Here is a 16927-nt window from a genome sequence, read left to right as displayed (position 1 = left end):
AAATTCATTTAATATTTGTTTAAATAGTTAGGTGAGATGCATGATGATAAATAATTTTTTAAATTATGAAAAACTTTATAAAAACATAAAATATTGATAATTAATTTAAAATAACAATTAAAGAAATAGTTTCATGTCATAAATTTGTCAATACATAACAATGAAAACACATTATGGTTAAATATGGTTGTTGTCTGTTTAATTAGATAGTCATAAATCATGTATAATGAAATTTAGATCGTGGTACATACTAAAGAAAAAGAAATGTTTAAATACTTGTTTCGTTCCTATTTTTGTAGTATTTGTTATAGATGATCCTCATTTTTATTAAATGTTTAAAATGATCCTATTTTTGTAATTCGTGTTTAATTTAGTCCTTTTGTATGACGCCGTTTAAATCAGTAACGAAGCACTATACATGTGACACTGTTTGTATTACGTTGAACTGTAGTGTATTACGTGTACAACTAGATTATTAACGTTAAATTTGAATTTAGGGCAAAATGTTGAATTAGGGATTGTCGTGGGAGGGAGACGATTTTTGGATTTCAGCATCTCCGATTTGCAGAGGAAACATTTGGACGTGGCGATTTCTTGGTTCGATTTCAAACTTTTCAGATAATTATTATCGACGAGGTAAGTGCTTTGCTCGTGCATTTAGAGTTTTTGGGATTGTGCATATTTTAATCAGTTGGGGTTAGAGTTTTCATGATTATGGTTTGGGATTTGTTTGTGGTTCGACAACAATTTTTCACAAGTTTTACTCCCACAACAATTCCCAATTGAAGTGTGAATCCTTAATTCAACATTTTGCCCCAAATTCGAATTTTAACGTTAATAATTTAGCTATTATTAATTTAAACGATATCACACAAAAGAACTAATTTAAACACAAATTATGAAAATAAAGACAATTTTAAATATTTGATAAAATTAAAGATCATTCATAACAAAGACTATAAAAATAAGTACGAAAATGTACTTAAGCAAAAAAAAAAAAAAATACATGTAACCGATGTGGGACAAATTCTCGTTCCCCACGGGATATTTTCCAGAAACAACCATCCTTTAGTGGTAGTAGAACACATTGGCCATTATCATCAATAGCATTCTGGAACTGAAACTGTGAACACTACTCAAATCACTGCATATTCAATACCTCAGAATCAGATGTTGCATTCTCAGTATCACCACTTTCTCTTCCCACTCCCACTCACACCCACACTCACACACCATAAACCCCCTCACTCTCTTCTTCCACCCCTTCATCGCAAACCCACCATTCTCCACTCTGTTTCAGTTTCAGCCCTTCCTCAATGGCTAGCGCAACTCGCTGATGCAGCAGCAGACGTTAACACAGAGGGACCAATTGAACTCCCCCTGTCTTCCACCCCTTCCATCTTCGCCACCACCGACGAGCCTTCTCCCATTCAAATCGCTTCCAGTATTCTCCTTACCGGCGCCATCACCGTCTTCCTCTTTCGCGCCCTCCGCCGCAGGGCTCAACGCGTCAAACAAGCCGTAAGCGCACCCTTCTCTCTTCTTTCTTTTTTCTTCTTCATTTCAAGTTTCTGGGTAAGAAAAAGTTTTTTTTAAGGATAATATGTTTTGTATAGCTGTCTGTTGTCGGTTGAGTTTCTATTTGACTTCGGAGCATGTGGTATGCAAAGTTTCCATTTGTTTTTCGCTTGAAAAAATTTAAAAATGTAAATTTGACTATTTATAAAGTAGTTATTATAATTTATAATTGTATGACAATGGAAGTGTGCATTTCAATTAAATTATAGATATTGAAGATTTTCTGGCCAAAATAAAGCATATAACATTTGATGCATAATGGGAATTGTGTTTGTTCTTGGGATTGAGTTAACAAAGTTTAAATTCTTAGATAGTATCAGAATATATTTGAGTGGTTGCTGTTGGGCATATCGGACCATGCCCAGTTTTACAAATTTCATGTTATAAGGAATGTTCAGTTTTTTTGTATGAAGGGGTGTGTTAGAGATTCTAAATTAATTAGTGATATGGTTAAAAAAAATGTATATAAGTGGTGAATATGTGAGTTAGTCTTTTAGGTTGATTTAGGCTCAAGCCCAAATTCTAATACTAGAATGAAAAAAATGATCTTTGAATAAAAGGTTATTTGATTTTTGCATAATGGTCACTTACTCATGGCATTTTCAATGTCTGTAGGATAATGTGCAAAGTTTTGCTTTTCTTCATAAATTTTTTGGTGAAAAGTGATTTCAAATAAGATATTAAGTTTTAATTTTTAAAACATGATATTGGATGTGTTGGGTTGTTTTTGTTGTTATGCAAAGTTGAATTTTGGAGTGATATTACTTATTTGTGATGTTATGTTGCTGTATGTGTAAATGGGTTTTGTGGTTTTAGCAATTCAGGTCTTCAGGAGTGAAGTCAATCAAGGAAGAAGCATTGGATAGCTTGAAGGCCTTTGGTTCAGCTTCTATAGATGCTAAGGGTCCACCTTCACCTGTTCAGACATTGCTTGGGGGAATATCTGCTGGTGTTATTGCTCTTATTCTCTATAAGTTTGCCACTACCATAGAGGGAGCTCTAAACCGACAAACAATTTCAGATAACTACTCTGTATGTCTCCCTTCCCTGTATTTGTTCTTCTTGTTGCGCAGCTTGTTAGTTGAAAACTTGGAATTATATAATACTGTGTCTTTTTACTAATCTAACCAAAGAAAGGTCGGAGTTTGAACACTTTATTTCATATATATTGTATATTTGAAGTTATATTTTGTCTTTAAATATTGAAATTTTATACAAATTATAGCTTACAATTCTAAAATCAGCTTTGCCATTACAATTTGAATATCAACTTGATAACCTTGGATCTGACAAATAAGAATTTGAATCTTGTTACTATTCTTAACTGTGATTATTGTATACTTAGAATGGAAGGGTGCTTCGTCTCTTGATAGTTTTCTTGGCTATTAGGCTTGAGTAACTATTCTGAACAAATTGTTCATTGGATGGCTTATCATTCTACTTTAGCTACAATTCTGGAGGCTCCAAAACACTAATAGAAAAAGATTGAAAAGTAAGCATTTCAGTTGAAGAAAAAAATAGTTGCTTCGGTAACAAGAATCCAACTTTCACCGGAATATGCATGTACTTTGATTGATGGAATGTCCTTCAGGGGCAGAAGTCTTCAAATAACTAGCTGTGTTTCTTTCACCGATTAAGAACGCTTCAAGTTTCCTATAACTTCTAAAGTTTTAATATTTCTATTATCTTAGAACTTCTAATGTTTTGTCCTCTAATATATTGTATAAGAATATGTATAGGTTAAGTCATTATGGCCTGATGTTATGACACAGTTTTATTGAAGTTTGCAACATTGTTTATACTTACATGGATATTTCGTGTTGATTCACATTACTTCATAATTATTCTGTGTCATTGATGAACCTATTGAATATACCTAAAGTTATGGCTTCTGGGTGTATTGAGAGTTTGATTGAAGTTTTCAACATTGTTTATCCTCTACTTACATGGCTATTCAATGTTGATTTATATTAATTCATGGTTATTTTGTATCATTGATGAACATGTATTGAATTCTTGACTGTGATGATTGGAACACTCCATTGTAGTGAAGTTGAATAATCATTGGAGATTAGAACGGGAACATATTCCCAGCTTGAAACTAGAGATTCTGATAAATATGCTTGAATCTACTTTTAATGAGTCTTGGAACTGGATTATGAGCATTTTACTTATATGCTTGAATCTACATAATAAGCATTTTACCTTGTGTCATATTCATTCATAGAATTACTGTCACAAATTAATCATACAATTGATGCTAAAGCATGTTCTTGAATTAGTAGATAGATAATAATGACAACAGAACAGACGTTCAAGTTACTTATACTTTGAAATTGTATTCTTTTCAGGTCCGCCAGATAACTATCACTATAAGGTAGCTTCAGTCGTCACCTTTATAATTCGGACCCTTCTGCTCTTTTTTTTAAAGCACCTGACCTAATAATCATATGCCAATTTTTTACAGGACAATAGTGAATGGCTTAACATATCTTGCAACATTTGTTTTTGGCCTGAATTCCCTTGGTTTATTCCTATATTCTGGCCAGCTTGCCATCAAATCCCTTATGGGAGGAGATTCAACTGAAAAGGAAACTGAAAGTAAAAGTACAGAACAGTCAAATTCATCAAAGTTGTCCATTGAGAATATCACAGATAGCACTGAATTGAGCGGCAGTAAGGAAGAACAAAGTTCAAATGATGCACAGTAGTTATTAGGTGTGAATATAGTGAATATAAAATGGAGGTCAACAAATTTTATCCACTTGTAAAAGTATACATCCTGTTACTTCTGAGAATAATTGAGGTGGCAATGGCAAGTGATCTTCAATGCAATTGCTAGTCTTAAATGTGGAATTTTTTGATAGATTTATGGAAGCCATGTTATGTTCTACTGTCCTCTTCTTTATCCTTTACATTTGCCAAAATTTTCAGTTTTCTTTTTATAAGAAGAAGCTGAGAACTTGAGGCGACTCAATCCATTCAATGCAACATCAGACAAATATACCATTTCCATTTGCTGCATCTATGTTTCTGTGGCCTTTACTAAAAGATTAAGCTTTACTATCATCAACAAAAGCCACTGTTGCTATTTTTCTCTGTGCTCCTGCAAATGTAATAGTTCACTGTGCATTGTAATATCTTAGTGAAACTAAGAACTGCAATCCAACACTCTTCTCTGCCTTGAACCTGTAGTGAAGAGCCACTTGTTGTGAACTTGGAAGATCAGCTTTGAGTACACCTAGTTAGAGATGCTTATGTTTGTGATTCATAATTGTGAACAATCATAAAAGTGAGTGAAGTTTTGAATGGTGAATATCAAATGAATAATACTTGGTGTAGACAATCCTGAAGGAGGTAAAATCAACGAGTGAAAATGGTGCAGATGTGGGTAATTTTTATGTGTTTTCGGAATTAATTCTGCTGCATGTTAGTGGCCCAAAACACATCAACATAAATATCTTGGCTTCATATAGAGAAGATAGGGTGAGTTTTGTTTTTTTATTTTTACATAGTGTTGGAAGCTTGCTATTTGGATTATTTGTGGATACTTTGAAGTTTGAGAGGTCAATTACTTCCCTGAGATTTTTTGTAACATTCCTCAAGATTGATATAAAATTTGCTTTCATTCTAATGACCATTACAGTAATACATAATAAATATTTAAGAATATCTACTTTACAAAATAAAACATAACACCATATGTCATCATGATCAATAATAATACAATATGATAAACATATTTGTGTATAAATGTTAATGAACAATTCGCTTTAGTAATGCATGATATCATGACTAAATATAAATTGTCTTTGAAACAATCTAAATCATTCCCATTTTTCATACAAAATATTAAAATTATTCAACACCTAAGATCTAATTCTATTAAAAAACCGGAGAGAATCGTCTTCCTTATAAGAAGAAATATCTAGAGGGATATAATAATCTATTGAAACTTAATGCACCCACATATACAGTGGAGATCAAATTATTCCGAAAAATAACTTAAATAATTCCATATATTATGTGAATTGATGTATTAATTATAATTTTAATAATCAATCTTTTAAATATTTTCGCAATACTTTATCCATGATGCACATCAAGTTTTAGATCAATCAGACATTAATAGTTAGATAATCTTATCATGCATATGTATTTATATTTTAAACCAATAAATATTCATGAAAAATCAAATTGTTAAAAAAAAAGACATTCTGCAACTCATTCTATATAACTTTTATAAATCCAACCCTTGCACTAAAAGTTATTGTAAAATAGTCTAAATTTTTCTATAAATTGTTTTAAAAAAAGTTATTCAATACTTTATTGAACAATAACATACAACATTTTCAAAATATGATTAAATATTAATTACATTATTACATATTTATCTAACCGTTGCGGTATATCCGATAAATCCTATCAATATTAAATGAAATTTAAATATTTTTATCTTTCTTTATCTTTTGAAGTGTCTTTTAAAATTACTATCATGACGAAGTTTCATACTACTTTAAAATGAATAATACCTAAGAAATACGGTATGAACTATATAATTAAAATAAGAACTAATTAAAAATATCTCAAAATTTTCGTAAAAGAAGCTACACACAAGTAGAAAATTGTACTACACTCTTTCTAGAATAGTACTCCCTTTGTTGTGGTAGTTTCTGTAAAATCTTGAGGACGTTTCTTAGCCACACAATTTCAGACCATGAAACCTTAACTCAATCCTCATCAGCTGAGTCTCATCTTCATTCTCCACGTGTCATGCTCTCATTGGTAGTGTTCTCATATCCTCACCACGTCAGCACCTCCACCAAATTGCACCTACCAACAACACCACAGAGTTTCCACTCAAACCAGATAGATCAACACTCAACACCTTCTTCACCAGGAAACAAAACCACCACCATCAACCAACCCTTTTGAGCTTCAACCTCTCATGGTAGCACTACTTCACACTCTCTTCCTCTGAGTGTCTCACTGCAGAGTTTGTGATACCATGGAGGCTCTCAATGCTGCAGCTTTGACCCCTCTGTCTGTGCTTTCTGATACAAAAACAACAAGAAAACAAGCTCCACTTTCTACCTGCAAAGGTTCAAGCTTTTCCACCTTTACCGACAAGAAACCAACGTTGCTCCAGAGTTGCTTGTCAAAAAGCCTGCATGGGGGGTTGTTTCTTGCAGCTTCAATTGTGAGTGGTGATGTTGCCTCAGCTTTGACGTACGAGGAGGCACTGGGACAACCTTTGAGTCTCCCCGGTGCTGGAGACTTTGATGTGAACGGTTTTGTGGAGAGTGCTACTGGCTTTGCAACTGAGAACCCTGCAATTGTTGCTGGGGGTGTGGCTATTCTGGCGCTGCCATTGGTTTTGTCTCAGGTTTTTAAGAAGCCTAAGGCGTGGGGTGTTGAGTCTGCTAAGAATGCATATGCAAAACTTGGGGCTGATGAGAATGCTCAGTTGCTTGATATAAGAGCTCCGGTGGAGATTAGGCAAGTGGGGTCCCCAGATGTTGGGGGTCTGAGGAAGAAGGCAGTGTCAATAGCTTACAAGGGTGATGATAAGCCAGGGTTCCTCAAGAAGCTTGCATTGAAGTTTAAGGAACCGGAGAATACCACATTGTTTATTCTGGACAAGTAAGAGTAACACAGAACAATTTCATCTCCAATTTTTCTCTGTTTGTTGTTACAGTCAATGTTCATTATATGGCCTGTTAATTAATGAGAAAAACCCAAGTTTCTCTTTGCTATAGATGGTACATGATAAGAGACTATAATGTAGAGCTTATAAGTCACCAATTATGTTATAAGTTAATCTTGTGAGGATAAGTTGGGTCCAAAATGTATGATTAGGTTATCTCATTTTTTGAAGAAATCTGATCATCATTCAACGGTTGTTGCATTATTTTATCTTGAGTATTGGATATTCCTTATTGCACTTTGCAAAAATGTGTTTTGTGAGGAGGAATTAGACACAAAATCTAAGGTTAGATCATCTCAATTTTGCTATTAATGGTGCGGGGATTGAAATTCCTACTAACATTCAAAGGTTGTTGTGTTATTTTACCTAGAATGTTTGCCTTTTCCTATTACACTTTTGGAGAAAAATTTCTTGAAGCTGATTGAGTGAACTTGTGATGGAAGCCAGATTTGATGGGAACTCTGAACTGGTTGCAGAGTTGGTTACCGTTAATGGATTTAAAGCTGCTTATGCAATTAAGGATGGTGCAGAAGGACCGAGAGGATGGAAGGTAGTTTTTGCTGTATTATAGTTATAATTTTTTTGCATTTAAAATATCAATTGTTTTCTACTAATTAGTGTTCTGACACGGAATGGAATTCTGCAGAGTAGTGGTCTTCCTTGGTTAGCACCAAAGAAGACATTGGGTTTGGATAATCTAACGGATGCTATATCTGAAGTAATTGGAGTAAGTATCTTGGTTTTATCTAATTTGTAATTGTTATTTCTCTGTTTAATTTAATTATACAGATAGGGTATTTAAATTGTTTTTGGGAGAAGTAAAAGTTTGATCTCTCAGATTGAGAATTTTACTTTGCAAGAATGAAACTGACCAATCAGGAAAAATGAAGAATGAATTATTAACTGGACTTGCTGATAAGAAAAAAAAGATGAGAATGAGATATTGTTTTTCAAGAATATAGTGATCGATCCATTTATATGTGCTTGATTTTAAAATAAATATATTTTTGTTTATGATCTTGTTTGAGTATTTCAATGTGTTTCTAATTAATGGAGGATCACTGCAGGATTCATCTGATGGTGTTACTGTTACTCTTGGGATTGCTGCAGCAGCTACTGGACTGAGCCTGTTAGCTTTTTCTGAGGTTAATCCTATGAGTTATCACTCACAATTTATTCTCTTTTCTCAAAAACAAATAATCCATTCTGTTGTGACTTTACTAACATAACTTGTTTATGATGTTCTTCTGTTTGTAGATAGAATCAATTCTCCAAGTTGTAGGTTCTGCTGCACTCATTCAATTTGCAAGCAAGAAACTTTTATTTGCTGAGGTAAGTATGTTTTTCAAAGCAGAATGCAATTTTTTTCCCTCTACGTTTCTTTTATTAATTATCATCATCAGTTTTTTGAACAATTCACCTTTGATTATTGGAAGCAAGCATTGTTTTTTGCATATCCCTGCTTCAACTCTGTAATTCCTCCTTCTCATGACCTTATTGTGACGTTATATCAAATATCAACATCAGATATTTCCCTTCAAGGAATGAGGCTTTTTTATAACGATGTCGTAAAAATGTGAGAATTTATACAGGGTAAATAAGTAAAAGAAATAATCATCAACTATAAGGCCTTGGTTCTCCCAACACTGTTATAATCTCAATTATAACAGTATTAAGATTTGTAACATTTAGGTTCTCCCAACGTTGTTATCATATTTGTGTTCCTGGTGTCAGGAAACCTATGTTCAAAATCCAATTTTGATGAACATTTTCCCTCTTAGCTGCATTGGATTTGAAAATTGTTGCTAGAGCATGCAAAGCTGTAGAATGTGGCATTGTTCTTTTGGGCAATTTTCTGTTCACATAACATTGCTGTATACTGTGAATTTCCACTAAAGTGGAAAATGATGATCAAAGAGGATTAGAACATAACAAAATACATTTTTCTTCCTTGAGGATGCTTAAATTACACTGCCTTCCCCTCTTATCTAAATAATTGCATCCATTTTCCTTAAGAGATCAATGTGACAGTTTTTTAGTTTCTCTAATGAAAACTAGTCTATCAATGATGTTGAGATGAGCAAAAGAAACTAATGATGGTGAGAAACTATGAACAAGCTTGTGAGTATTTTTCTTTTCTATTTAAGTCACGAACTACTTCTCAACATTGTATTATCAATATTTGGACTTCAATAGATGCAATGATGTTTCACCACACACTAGTACTGTCAACTTTGAAATTTCACTCAAAATCATTATTTGTCTTCTGAAGTCATTATTTCAAAACTGGTGGTTGATAATGTTGGAAGTCACAAGAAGGGGAGGGGAGTATAATACATACAATAATATATATTATGAGTTTAGTTGCAGTCAGGAATTTGTAAATTCTGGCTTTGGTTGAAAATTGAGGCTTAACATTGCATACCAATCAAACCAGTTTCATTGGTCATCATGGTCTTCTTTTCTGGTTTCTTGTCAATTATATGGATAAAATCTCAAGCTTGTTTTCCTCTATATTAATATCAATTTATTCGATGGCAGGACCGAAAGCAAACCGTGAAACAACTTGATGAGTTCTTGAACACAAAAGTTGCCCCTAAAGAACTTGTTGATGAAATAAAGGTACTTTAGGTTTATAGATCTGTATAACAATAAACTAGCTGTAATTATGCTGTGATGGATATTGGAGCATGGATTTTTAATTGAGAAATATTATATCTGTTCCTGAAAGTATATCTTGCATGATTTGTGAACCATTTTATCCCTCTTCCTCTGACCTTGTTCTCTTTGAATTGAATTACTGTGGACACTAGGACATTGGAAAGGCTCTTCTACCAACCTCTACCAGTAAGGCTCTTCCTGCTCCAGCAGACACAACTTCAGAGCTTGCTACAGCTGATAGCACTGCACCGACAGCAGTAGCTACTCCAGTGACCAATGCAAATGCAGTAGCTCCTGCAGTAAACTCAGTGCCCAAAGCTGAAATCAAGGAAGAATCACTTCCTGTGCCACCAAGGCCACTTTCACCATACCCATATGTGATGTCTTAGATCCCTTCTCTACTAGTTTTTCACTTTCTGTGCTGATTACTCATGCTTGTGGTTGCCAATTTTCCTAGAACTTTTTTTTCCATGTATATTCTCTTCTTTGAAAGTTGCTTGTAACAATTTTTCCTCACACTCTTTTGAACATACTATTATTGGTGGAAATCTTTTGGAAAATCACAAAAATTTTGCTTGTCTCATTCTACAAGTAATTTAAGAGTGTTGGAAGTCCCACATTGGATAAAATGGGAACAGTGACTAGTATATAAGTAAAAGGATCCACTCATTGTCTTACGGTTTTGAATTGAAAGTGGTGTCCTATTCTCTTATGTAGACTTATTCATAACTCATTGGTACTGAATCGAATCTTCTGATATTTCCCCTTATGAAAAACCTCACACAAGCCTCATTCATGATTTCATAGTTTCTAATACATCCGAATACAGCAGGCATTGCTTTTTTTTTTTATAGAAGTAGGTGTTGGAGTCAAGTAATTGCATTATAATCAAATGTCACTGCACATTTTTAGTTAGAAATAAACCTCATTTGGAACATAGATGATGAATTTTCTGTATACTGCATGCTTCTGACACAGTTTTCTCTCTGTTTTTCTTGAAATGCAGTATCCAGATTTCAAGCCTCCAACATCTCCTACCCCATCACAGCCCTAGAACTCCACTTGTTTTAATCTTGAACAGAATTCCATAGAAGGCAAATCAATTGTCCAGCATGTATGAAGAGGTGAACAATAAATACTACAGTCTATAATCTTATCAGAAAGTCATGCATCTTAATTTGCAGATAAGATCCATCACATAAGTTGCATAATTTTTTCAGTCTGTTATGATTATCCTTCCACTTGTGCTACTCGGAACACTTTTTTGTAATTGATGAATGTGTTGTAGAGGTAGCTGCCAAAGTAAACATTGTAGTATTTTAAGATTTAGTATAACATTCACTTTAGATGTAAGCAAATAAGATTTCATGTTCTCAATTCTCCCTTTGAACTGATTCATCTGTTGTCATTATTGTAAAGAGTTTCATCCATCTTCAACTTTAGAACTCATTGGATCATGAACAAAATTAGTCTTTAATAAGCAAATCTTTCGTAGTGTAACAAATTTAACGTAAAAAGAGATAGAAAAAATTATGGCAGAGAGAATTTAATTTCATGATTTTTTTATATGAAACCAAGTGAAAATATTCTATCAACAAAATCATGTCTAAATAAAAAGTTTGTTTTCATAACCATTATATTGAGTTTAAGTATTTCCTAAATTTAATAAGTGTAAAAACCAAAGGATCAATAAAGTGTATAATATTATCAATATAAATATAAAATAAATTTAATGCACTAACACTGAGTAAAGCTTTCACAGTCTTTGTCAAATATTAAACCCTTTACATGTGATATTTTAGAGCAGTTTTGTCCGAAATTAATATACGACAAAATCGAACTCGGATTTAAGAGATTTTATTATGGCATAATGCTCAACAAAAATATCAAAATTTAAATATCATAATATGTCTATGTGTATTTAAAGTAAGTGTTTATAAAAATAAACTTAAAAAAGGTAGTTACTTCTTATATTAAGTAGCTGTAAATTACCAAATATAAAAATATTAACAACTCTGTTTTTCAAATTATTCTTCCTGTAAATTTGATTCCATGTTTTTCGATATTCGTTTTCATCTTCATCCTCTATAAAAATTCTCATTAAGTTATATATGAATGAAGTTATAAACTATGCATTTAATGTATTCATTTCTACCGGTGCAATAAACAGAATTTTTTTAAAATAAAATATATTTACTACTTTTTAACTGATATAAATATTTTATTAAACAAAATAATAATACTTTATTATTTATATACCTTTTTCACTCAAATGTGTCTTGTTTTAAAATTATTTTAAATATTTGATAGACTCATTTGTTAGATTTATATATTGAACTCATGGACTGGTCTATTGAATTTGCTTGTCAGAATTCATTGGTCGAACTTGTTTGTATGTTTTAAATGTATATCATAGATTATAGATTTATTTTAGATTTTTTCTTTGCAGGACACATGTAAAAAGTTATATGTTATTATAGAATATATAATATATTATAGATTTCATTTGTACGTATTATATACTACGTACAAATGTAAAAATAGATTATAAATAGGTATTATAGATTACACATGTAAAATTACTACCCTTTTCAAATTCTCATATTATATAATTAAAGCAATTAAAAAATTTTCCTCATCTAATCATCCATGAATTTGGCTTTCATAGATTCTATACCTGCTGTGTAAACTGACTAATTATTTATGATGAATTTTTTTAATTATTTTTTGTTCGTGTATATAAACATGTTGTATAATTTAAGTTTATAATAATAATATCAATAATATTTAAAATAGCATTCATCCCACGTAGAGATGTCAAAATGGGTAACTCGGTCCGACCCGGTTCAACCCACCACAGATTGATGATTTAGTGAGTCAACCTAACCCGGCTCACTTTTTAGCGAGCCAAAAAAATTTGAACCCGGCCCGGCCCACCACGGGTTGGTGGGTTAAACGGGTTGGATCATGGGTTCATTTAATTAAAAAAAATATTTTTTTTCAGTCAATACTAAATTGTAATTCTAATTAAATCTAAATAAACTTTAATACAATCCAAATACAAAACAAAATAAAAAAAATACAAATTATTTATGTGTTGGATAAAAAAACAACTTAACATCACCCAAATGTAAAACTCAACTTAATAAAAAAAAATAAAAACACTTGTGTGTCCCTTTTATTAGCAGGTTGATGAGCCAACTCAGCTTACCACGAGTTCAATCCGGATAAGCCGGGTTCTAAATTATTCGGGTCAAAAATCAACTTGTATTGAAATTTGTAAAAAAATTTCAACCCAACCCGGTCCAAACCTGTAGTGAGTCGAATTGGTTCGCGGGTTCCAATCCATTTTGACAGTTCGCTCTAATCCCACATAGACCCACATAGAGTTGGTCACGTGTTGTCATCAAAGATCGATCACATTCCCGTTTAAAAACAAAAATGCATTATGAATTGAAAACCGATACTATTCATAATCATTCAACTTCTATGTTTAGTTTTCATCTTTTTAATAAAGAAATTTAGTTTGACATGCAACACAAATATAGAAGTGTTGACAACGAATGATAATGTATGATTTGATGTCAATATAAAATATTTTAATTAATTATTTTAATTACACCATAAAATGATTTTTCTTAACAAAAAAAAAAAAACACTTAATAAAGTAACAAATATTTTCTCAATAAGTCCCAGTCTTCGTTTCCCGCAAAATCTAAGAAATAGAGGTTCAAACATTGATGGTCCAACAATGCTTCTAATGTTTGATGTAATGTCTAACTAATTAGATGTCCACGCTAATGGTTTCGTATCAAATAACTAAAGCAATAATAGTACACAATATAGACAAGATATTAATTAAATTAATGATAGAAATTTAGTTGTAGATATAAACGCCATTTTTCATTTCTGTATTAGCAAATTATAAAAAATACATTATGTTTAAAATACTTATACTTTTTTTTTCTCTCAATAAAATAGCAATTCGTAGCAACAATCTTCCAAATTTTCTATCAATATTGAGCTCGATAATTGGATGTTAATATTGCATCGAATGGAATCCAAGGACATCGTAAATTTTGAATAAAAAGATGTTCTGGAATATTTAGAAAACCTTAAAGCTTAATGGGCAAGTTTCGTAAACATGTTTCATGATGAAATTAAGCTAAAATGCATGCATCTTCCTTCTAAGGAAAATAGCATGAGAACTTCTACGACTTCAAATTCATATTTATTATAATCATTGACTTTAACTCATTCCGTAGCAAAGGTGTTTCCTTATCTTTCACAGAGTCCATACTTAAAATATGATAGACCTAAAATGTGGTTATCATGCTCCTTCTTATCAAATCAATATCGTGGTCCATTTTCAAATGAATACACTAAGGTTGTATTTGAATCATTTTATGTCATATTCAATGAAGATCATAAACTTAATAAAATCTTACCATTATGAATATGATGTAAAATATAATACTTATAAGTTATATCCTATAAAAGCAAAATTTAAAAAAGAAAAATTTAAAACGTAATAATACAATAAGACTCAAAACGATAAATTAAAATTTATATAATAGTTCTTAAAATAGAAATGACCTATAGTGTATCTTTTAAAGCAAGGGGTTATCTTTTTCTTAAAAATAAAACCATAAATTAGAGTTTACATATACTTGTGGAAAAAAAGTATATTAAGCTTGTGTTATATTGTAAAATATAGTGCCATTAGTAACGTAATCTATAACAAAATATAAAGAGATATCCTCTTTTATATTCACATTTCATTATTCCAATTTTATCCTTAATTATTTTTAAAATTAATTATTTTATAAATAATTTGCTTTTAACTATTATTCTAAAACTCTTTTTTGTCTTAAATCATTATTTTAATTTTTTTTGTATATATATTATTTTTTAAATTTTATATTTAACAACTATTTTAATTTTTTTTTACATGTTTTTGAAAATTAAAAAATGCGGACACACATGCACAAGAGGCGTTGTCACGCCTGTGTGTTCACTGGTAACATTAATATGAATTGGATGCTATAAAATAAAAAATGTAACATATTTTTAGTATTTCTCTCTCTCTCTCAAATATGTCATTATATAATTTTTTAGGGTTAAATATGAATTTAGTCATTTTAATCAAATTTTATTAAGTTTATGTGATGTTTCCTATACATTTGAGGATTGTATTTGAGTTGTTGATATTGTTTGACACATTTTTGTTTTAATGTTAAGTCAAATACTATTATGAAACATGTTTGAAATATCAAATAAATTTAACAAAATTTGATTAAAAGGACTAAATTAACGTATTTTGAAAGATGAAGGACTAAATTAGTTCAAAGTTTCAAAATTGACTAATTTCAAAATTCACTGAAAATTAAGGGATGAAAAACATATTTAATTTTTTTTTATTTACAAAAAATGAACGCATTTAGTTTCTTTTGTTTGTTTATTTATTTATTTTAAAAAATACACGTTATCTAACAAAATAGACTTCGACAAATTCTTGATAAAAGAATGCTGGTCTATATAATAGATATCTTTTGTTTTTTTTCACATGCAAATCCATTTATCGATAAATATTTGTGAATAATACGTGAGAACAAATTTCCATGATTTATTAGCCGATAGAGAAGTGTAAAATTTAAAAATTTAAAGAAATTGAAGGAAGTGACTAATAATTAATTTGAACCTTTCATCACTTCTTTCTTCACCAATCTCTTGAAAGTTTCGACTGCTTGGACTATGGCCTGTGTTCACACTTCACACACGTGCCCATTTGTCTTTTTCTATGTGTACAAAGAAGCATGCTTATCATTCATAAAAAAAAAAATATTCTGATGTTGAATATAAAAGAAAATAGCTTAATTGTTCATCACAAATTAAAATAAAGTTCAACCAATCTTATATCATTTAATGAGATTATTTCGAAAAAGTCTTTAACTTAATTATTTTAATTAAAAATAAAATATTTCAACTAAAAATAAATAAATAAATATGGATTGCTTTGTAGTCTACCAAAGATTTTCAATTTAAATGTATTAAACTAATTGAATAATAGAAGAAAACCAAATTCGTAACATAGATTGATTCTATCGAAAACAATTTCATTGCTATTTTTGAGATAAGTTTGATCTTTAAAATAGAATAAAACAAAAAAACATTGTTTATAAAGTAACGATAATCAAACACAAAAAAGAAACCATATTGTCTTAACTGATAATCATAAAAGTAATAAAATAAGATTTGAGTGTAAAGTGATAGCAAATAAAAATTAATAAATAACATGAACATAAAGAAAATTGTAATTAAAGTAAACATGAAACATAAAAAATAAAACAAAAATATAGCATAAGTTCTTATAAGAAGTCCATAAAAGTTGTAATCATGAATGCGAACATATTATTTCTTTTGTACAAAGTATTTATTGAACCCGTTGTATTCCTTTTACACCCTTCTTATAACAATAGTAAATAATAATAATACATCGAATTAAATTATTTAATTATAATAAAAATTAAATTATTGAATATAAAATTAATAAAACGAATTATAGAATGGGAGAAAAAAATTGATGAAATGTCAACTAATCACGGTATTTTGCTCAAAAGACTTTTTTTTTTTCAATTCATTTGACAAGTATATAACCTTATCTTTTACACCACTCCTAAAAAATGAAAAAATTTATTTGATAATTTTATAAATATATTAAAAATTAATTAATTTTATCCTCATATATATTCCTAACTTTAAATTTTACGAAAATTTAGAGAACAAATACACACTTAACCCGACATTCAATATCATTCACAGTGAGAACGGATGACCATAAATGATTGAAAACAGATTTTTCATTACACAAACAATTTCTACAATATAGAAAGAAAAGTTAGGGTTAAGAAAAAGTTACCATGATGTGGAAGACAAAAATGTAACGCGTTTTTAGGTTTCATTGAGAGGTAAAGAAGACAA

At 30.6% G+C, this 16927-nt stretch overlaps 2 protein-coding genes across 2 annotated transcripts; both read left to right on the top strand.

The window, feature by feature from the left end:
• Positions 1-1031: 1031 nt before the first annotated feature.
• Positions 1032-4471, top strand: LOC114166134 (uncharacterized). Its single transcript, XM_028050803.2, has 4 exons — positions 1032-1521; positions 2395-2610; positions 3930-3955; positions 4046-4471. Exons 1-4 carry the CDS (start codon positions 1171-1173, stop codon positions 4287-4289), a joined length of 837 nt encoding a protein of 278 aa, XP_027906604.1. The 5' UTR covers positions 1032-1170; the 3' UTR covers positions 4290-4471.
• Positions 4472-6432: 1961 nt separating this feature from the next.
• TROL (thylakoid rhodanese-like protein) lies at positions 6433-11323 on the top strand. Its single transcript, XM_028052493.2, has 8 exons — positions 6433-7221; positions 7733-7835; positions 7932-8012; positions 8353-8430; positions 8543-8617; positions 9827-9907; positions 10099-10323; positions 10953-11323. Exons 1-8 carry the CDS (start codon positions 6587-6589, stop codon positions 10998-11000), a joined length of 1326 nt encoding a protein of 441 aa, XP_027908294.1. The 5' UTR covers positions 6433-6586; the 3' UTR covers positions 11001-11323.
• The last annotated feature ends 5604 nt before the right edge of the window (positions 11324-16927 follow it).

The sequence above is a fragment of the Vigna unguiculata genome, chromosome 10, assembly GCF_037176805.1.
Source record: "Vigna unguiculata cultivar grain cowpea cultivar isolate G323 ecotype 2 chromosome 10, ASM3717680v1, whole genome shotgun sequence".
NCBI classification, from domain to species: domain Eukaryota; kingdom Viridiplantae; phylum Streptophyta; class Magnoliopsida; order Fabales; family Fabaceae; genus Vigna; species Vigna unguiculata.
This window is presented reverse-complemented; position numbering and strand designations above follow the sequence as displayed.

Excerpts from the sequence above, each read along its gene's own strand:
- LOC114166134 (XM_028050803.2), top strand. The coding sequence starts at position 1,171 with ATGTTGCATTCTCAGTATCACCACTTTCTCTTCCCACTCCCACTCACA. Across the intron at positions 1,522-2,394 it reads CTCAACGCGTCAAACAAGCC|CAATTCAGGTCTTCAGGAGT; the intron begins GTAAGCGCACCC and ends TTGTGGTTTTAG. Across the intron at positions 2,611-3,929 it reads CAATTTCAGATAACTACTCT|GTCCGCCAGATAACTATCAC; the intron begins GTATGTCTCCCT and ends TATTCTTTTCAG.
- TROL (XM_028052493.2), top strand. The coding sequence starts at position 6,587 with ATGGAGGCTCTCAATGCTGCAGCTTTGACCCCTCTGTCTGTGCTTTCT. Across the intron at positions 7,222-7,732 it reads ACATTGTTTATTCTGGACAA|ATTTGATGGGAACTCTGAAC; the intron begins GTAAGAGTAACA and ends GATGGAAGCCAG. Across the intron at positions 8,431-8,542 it reads GCCTGTTAGCTTTTTCTGAG|ATAGAATCAATTCTCCAAGT; the intron begins GTTAATCCTATG and ends TTCTGTTTGTAG.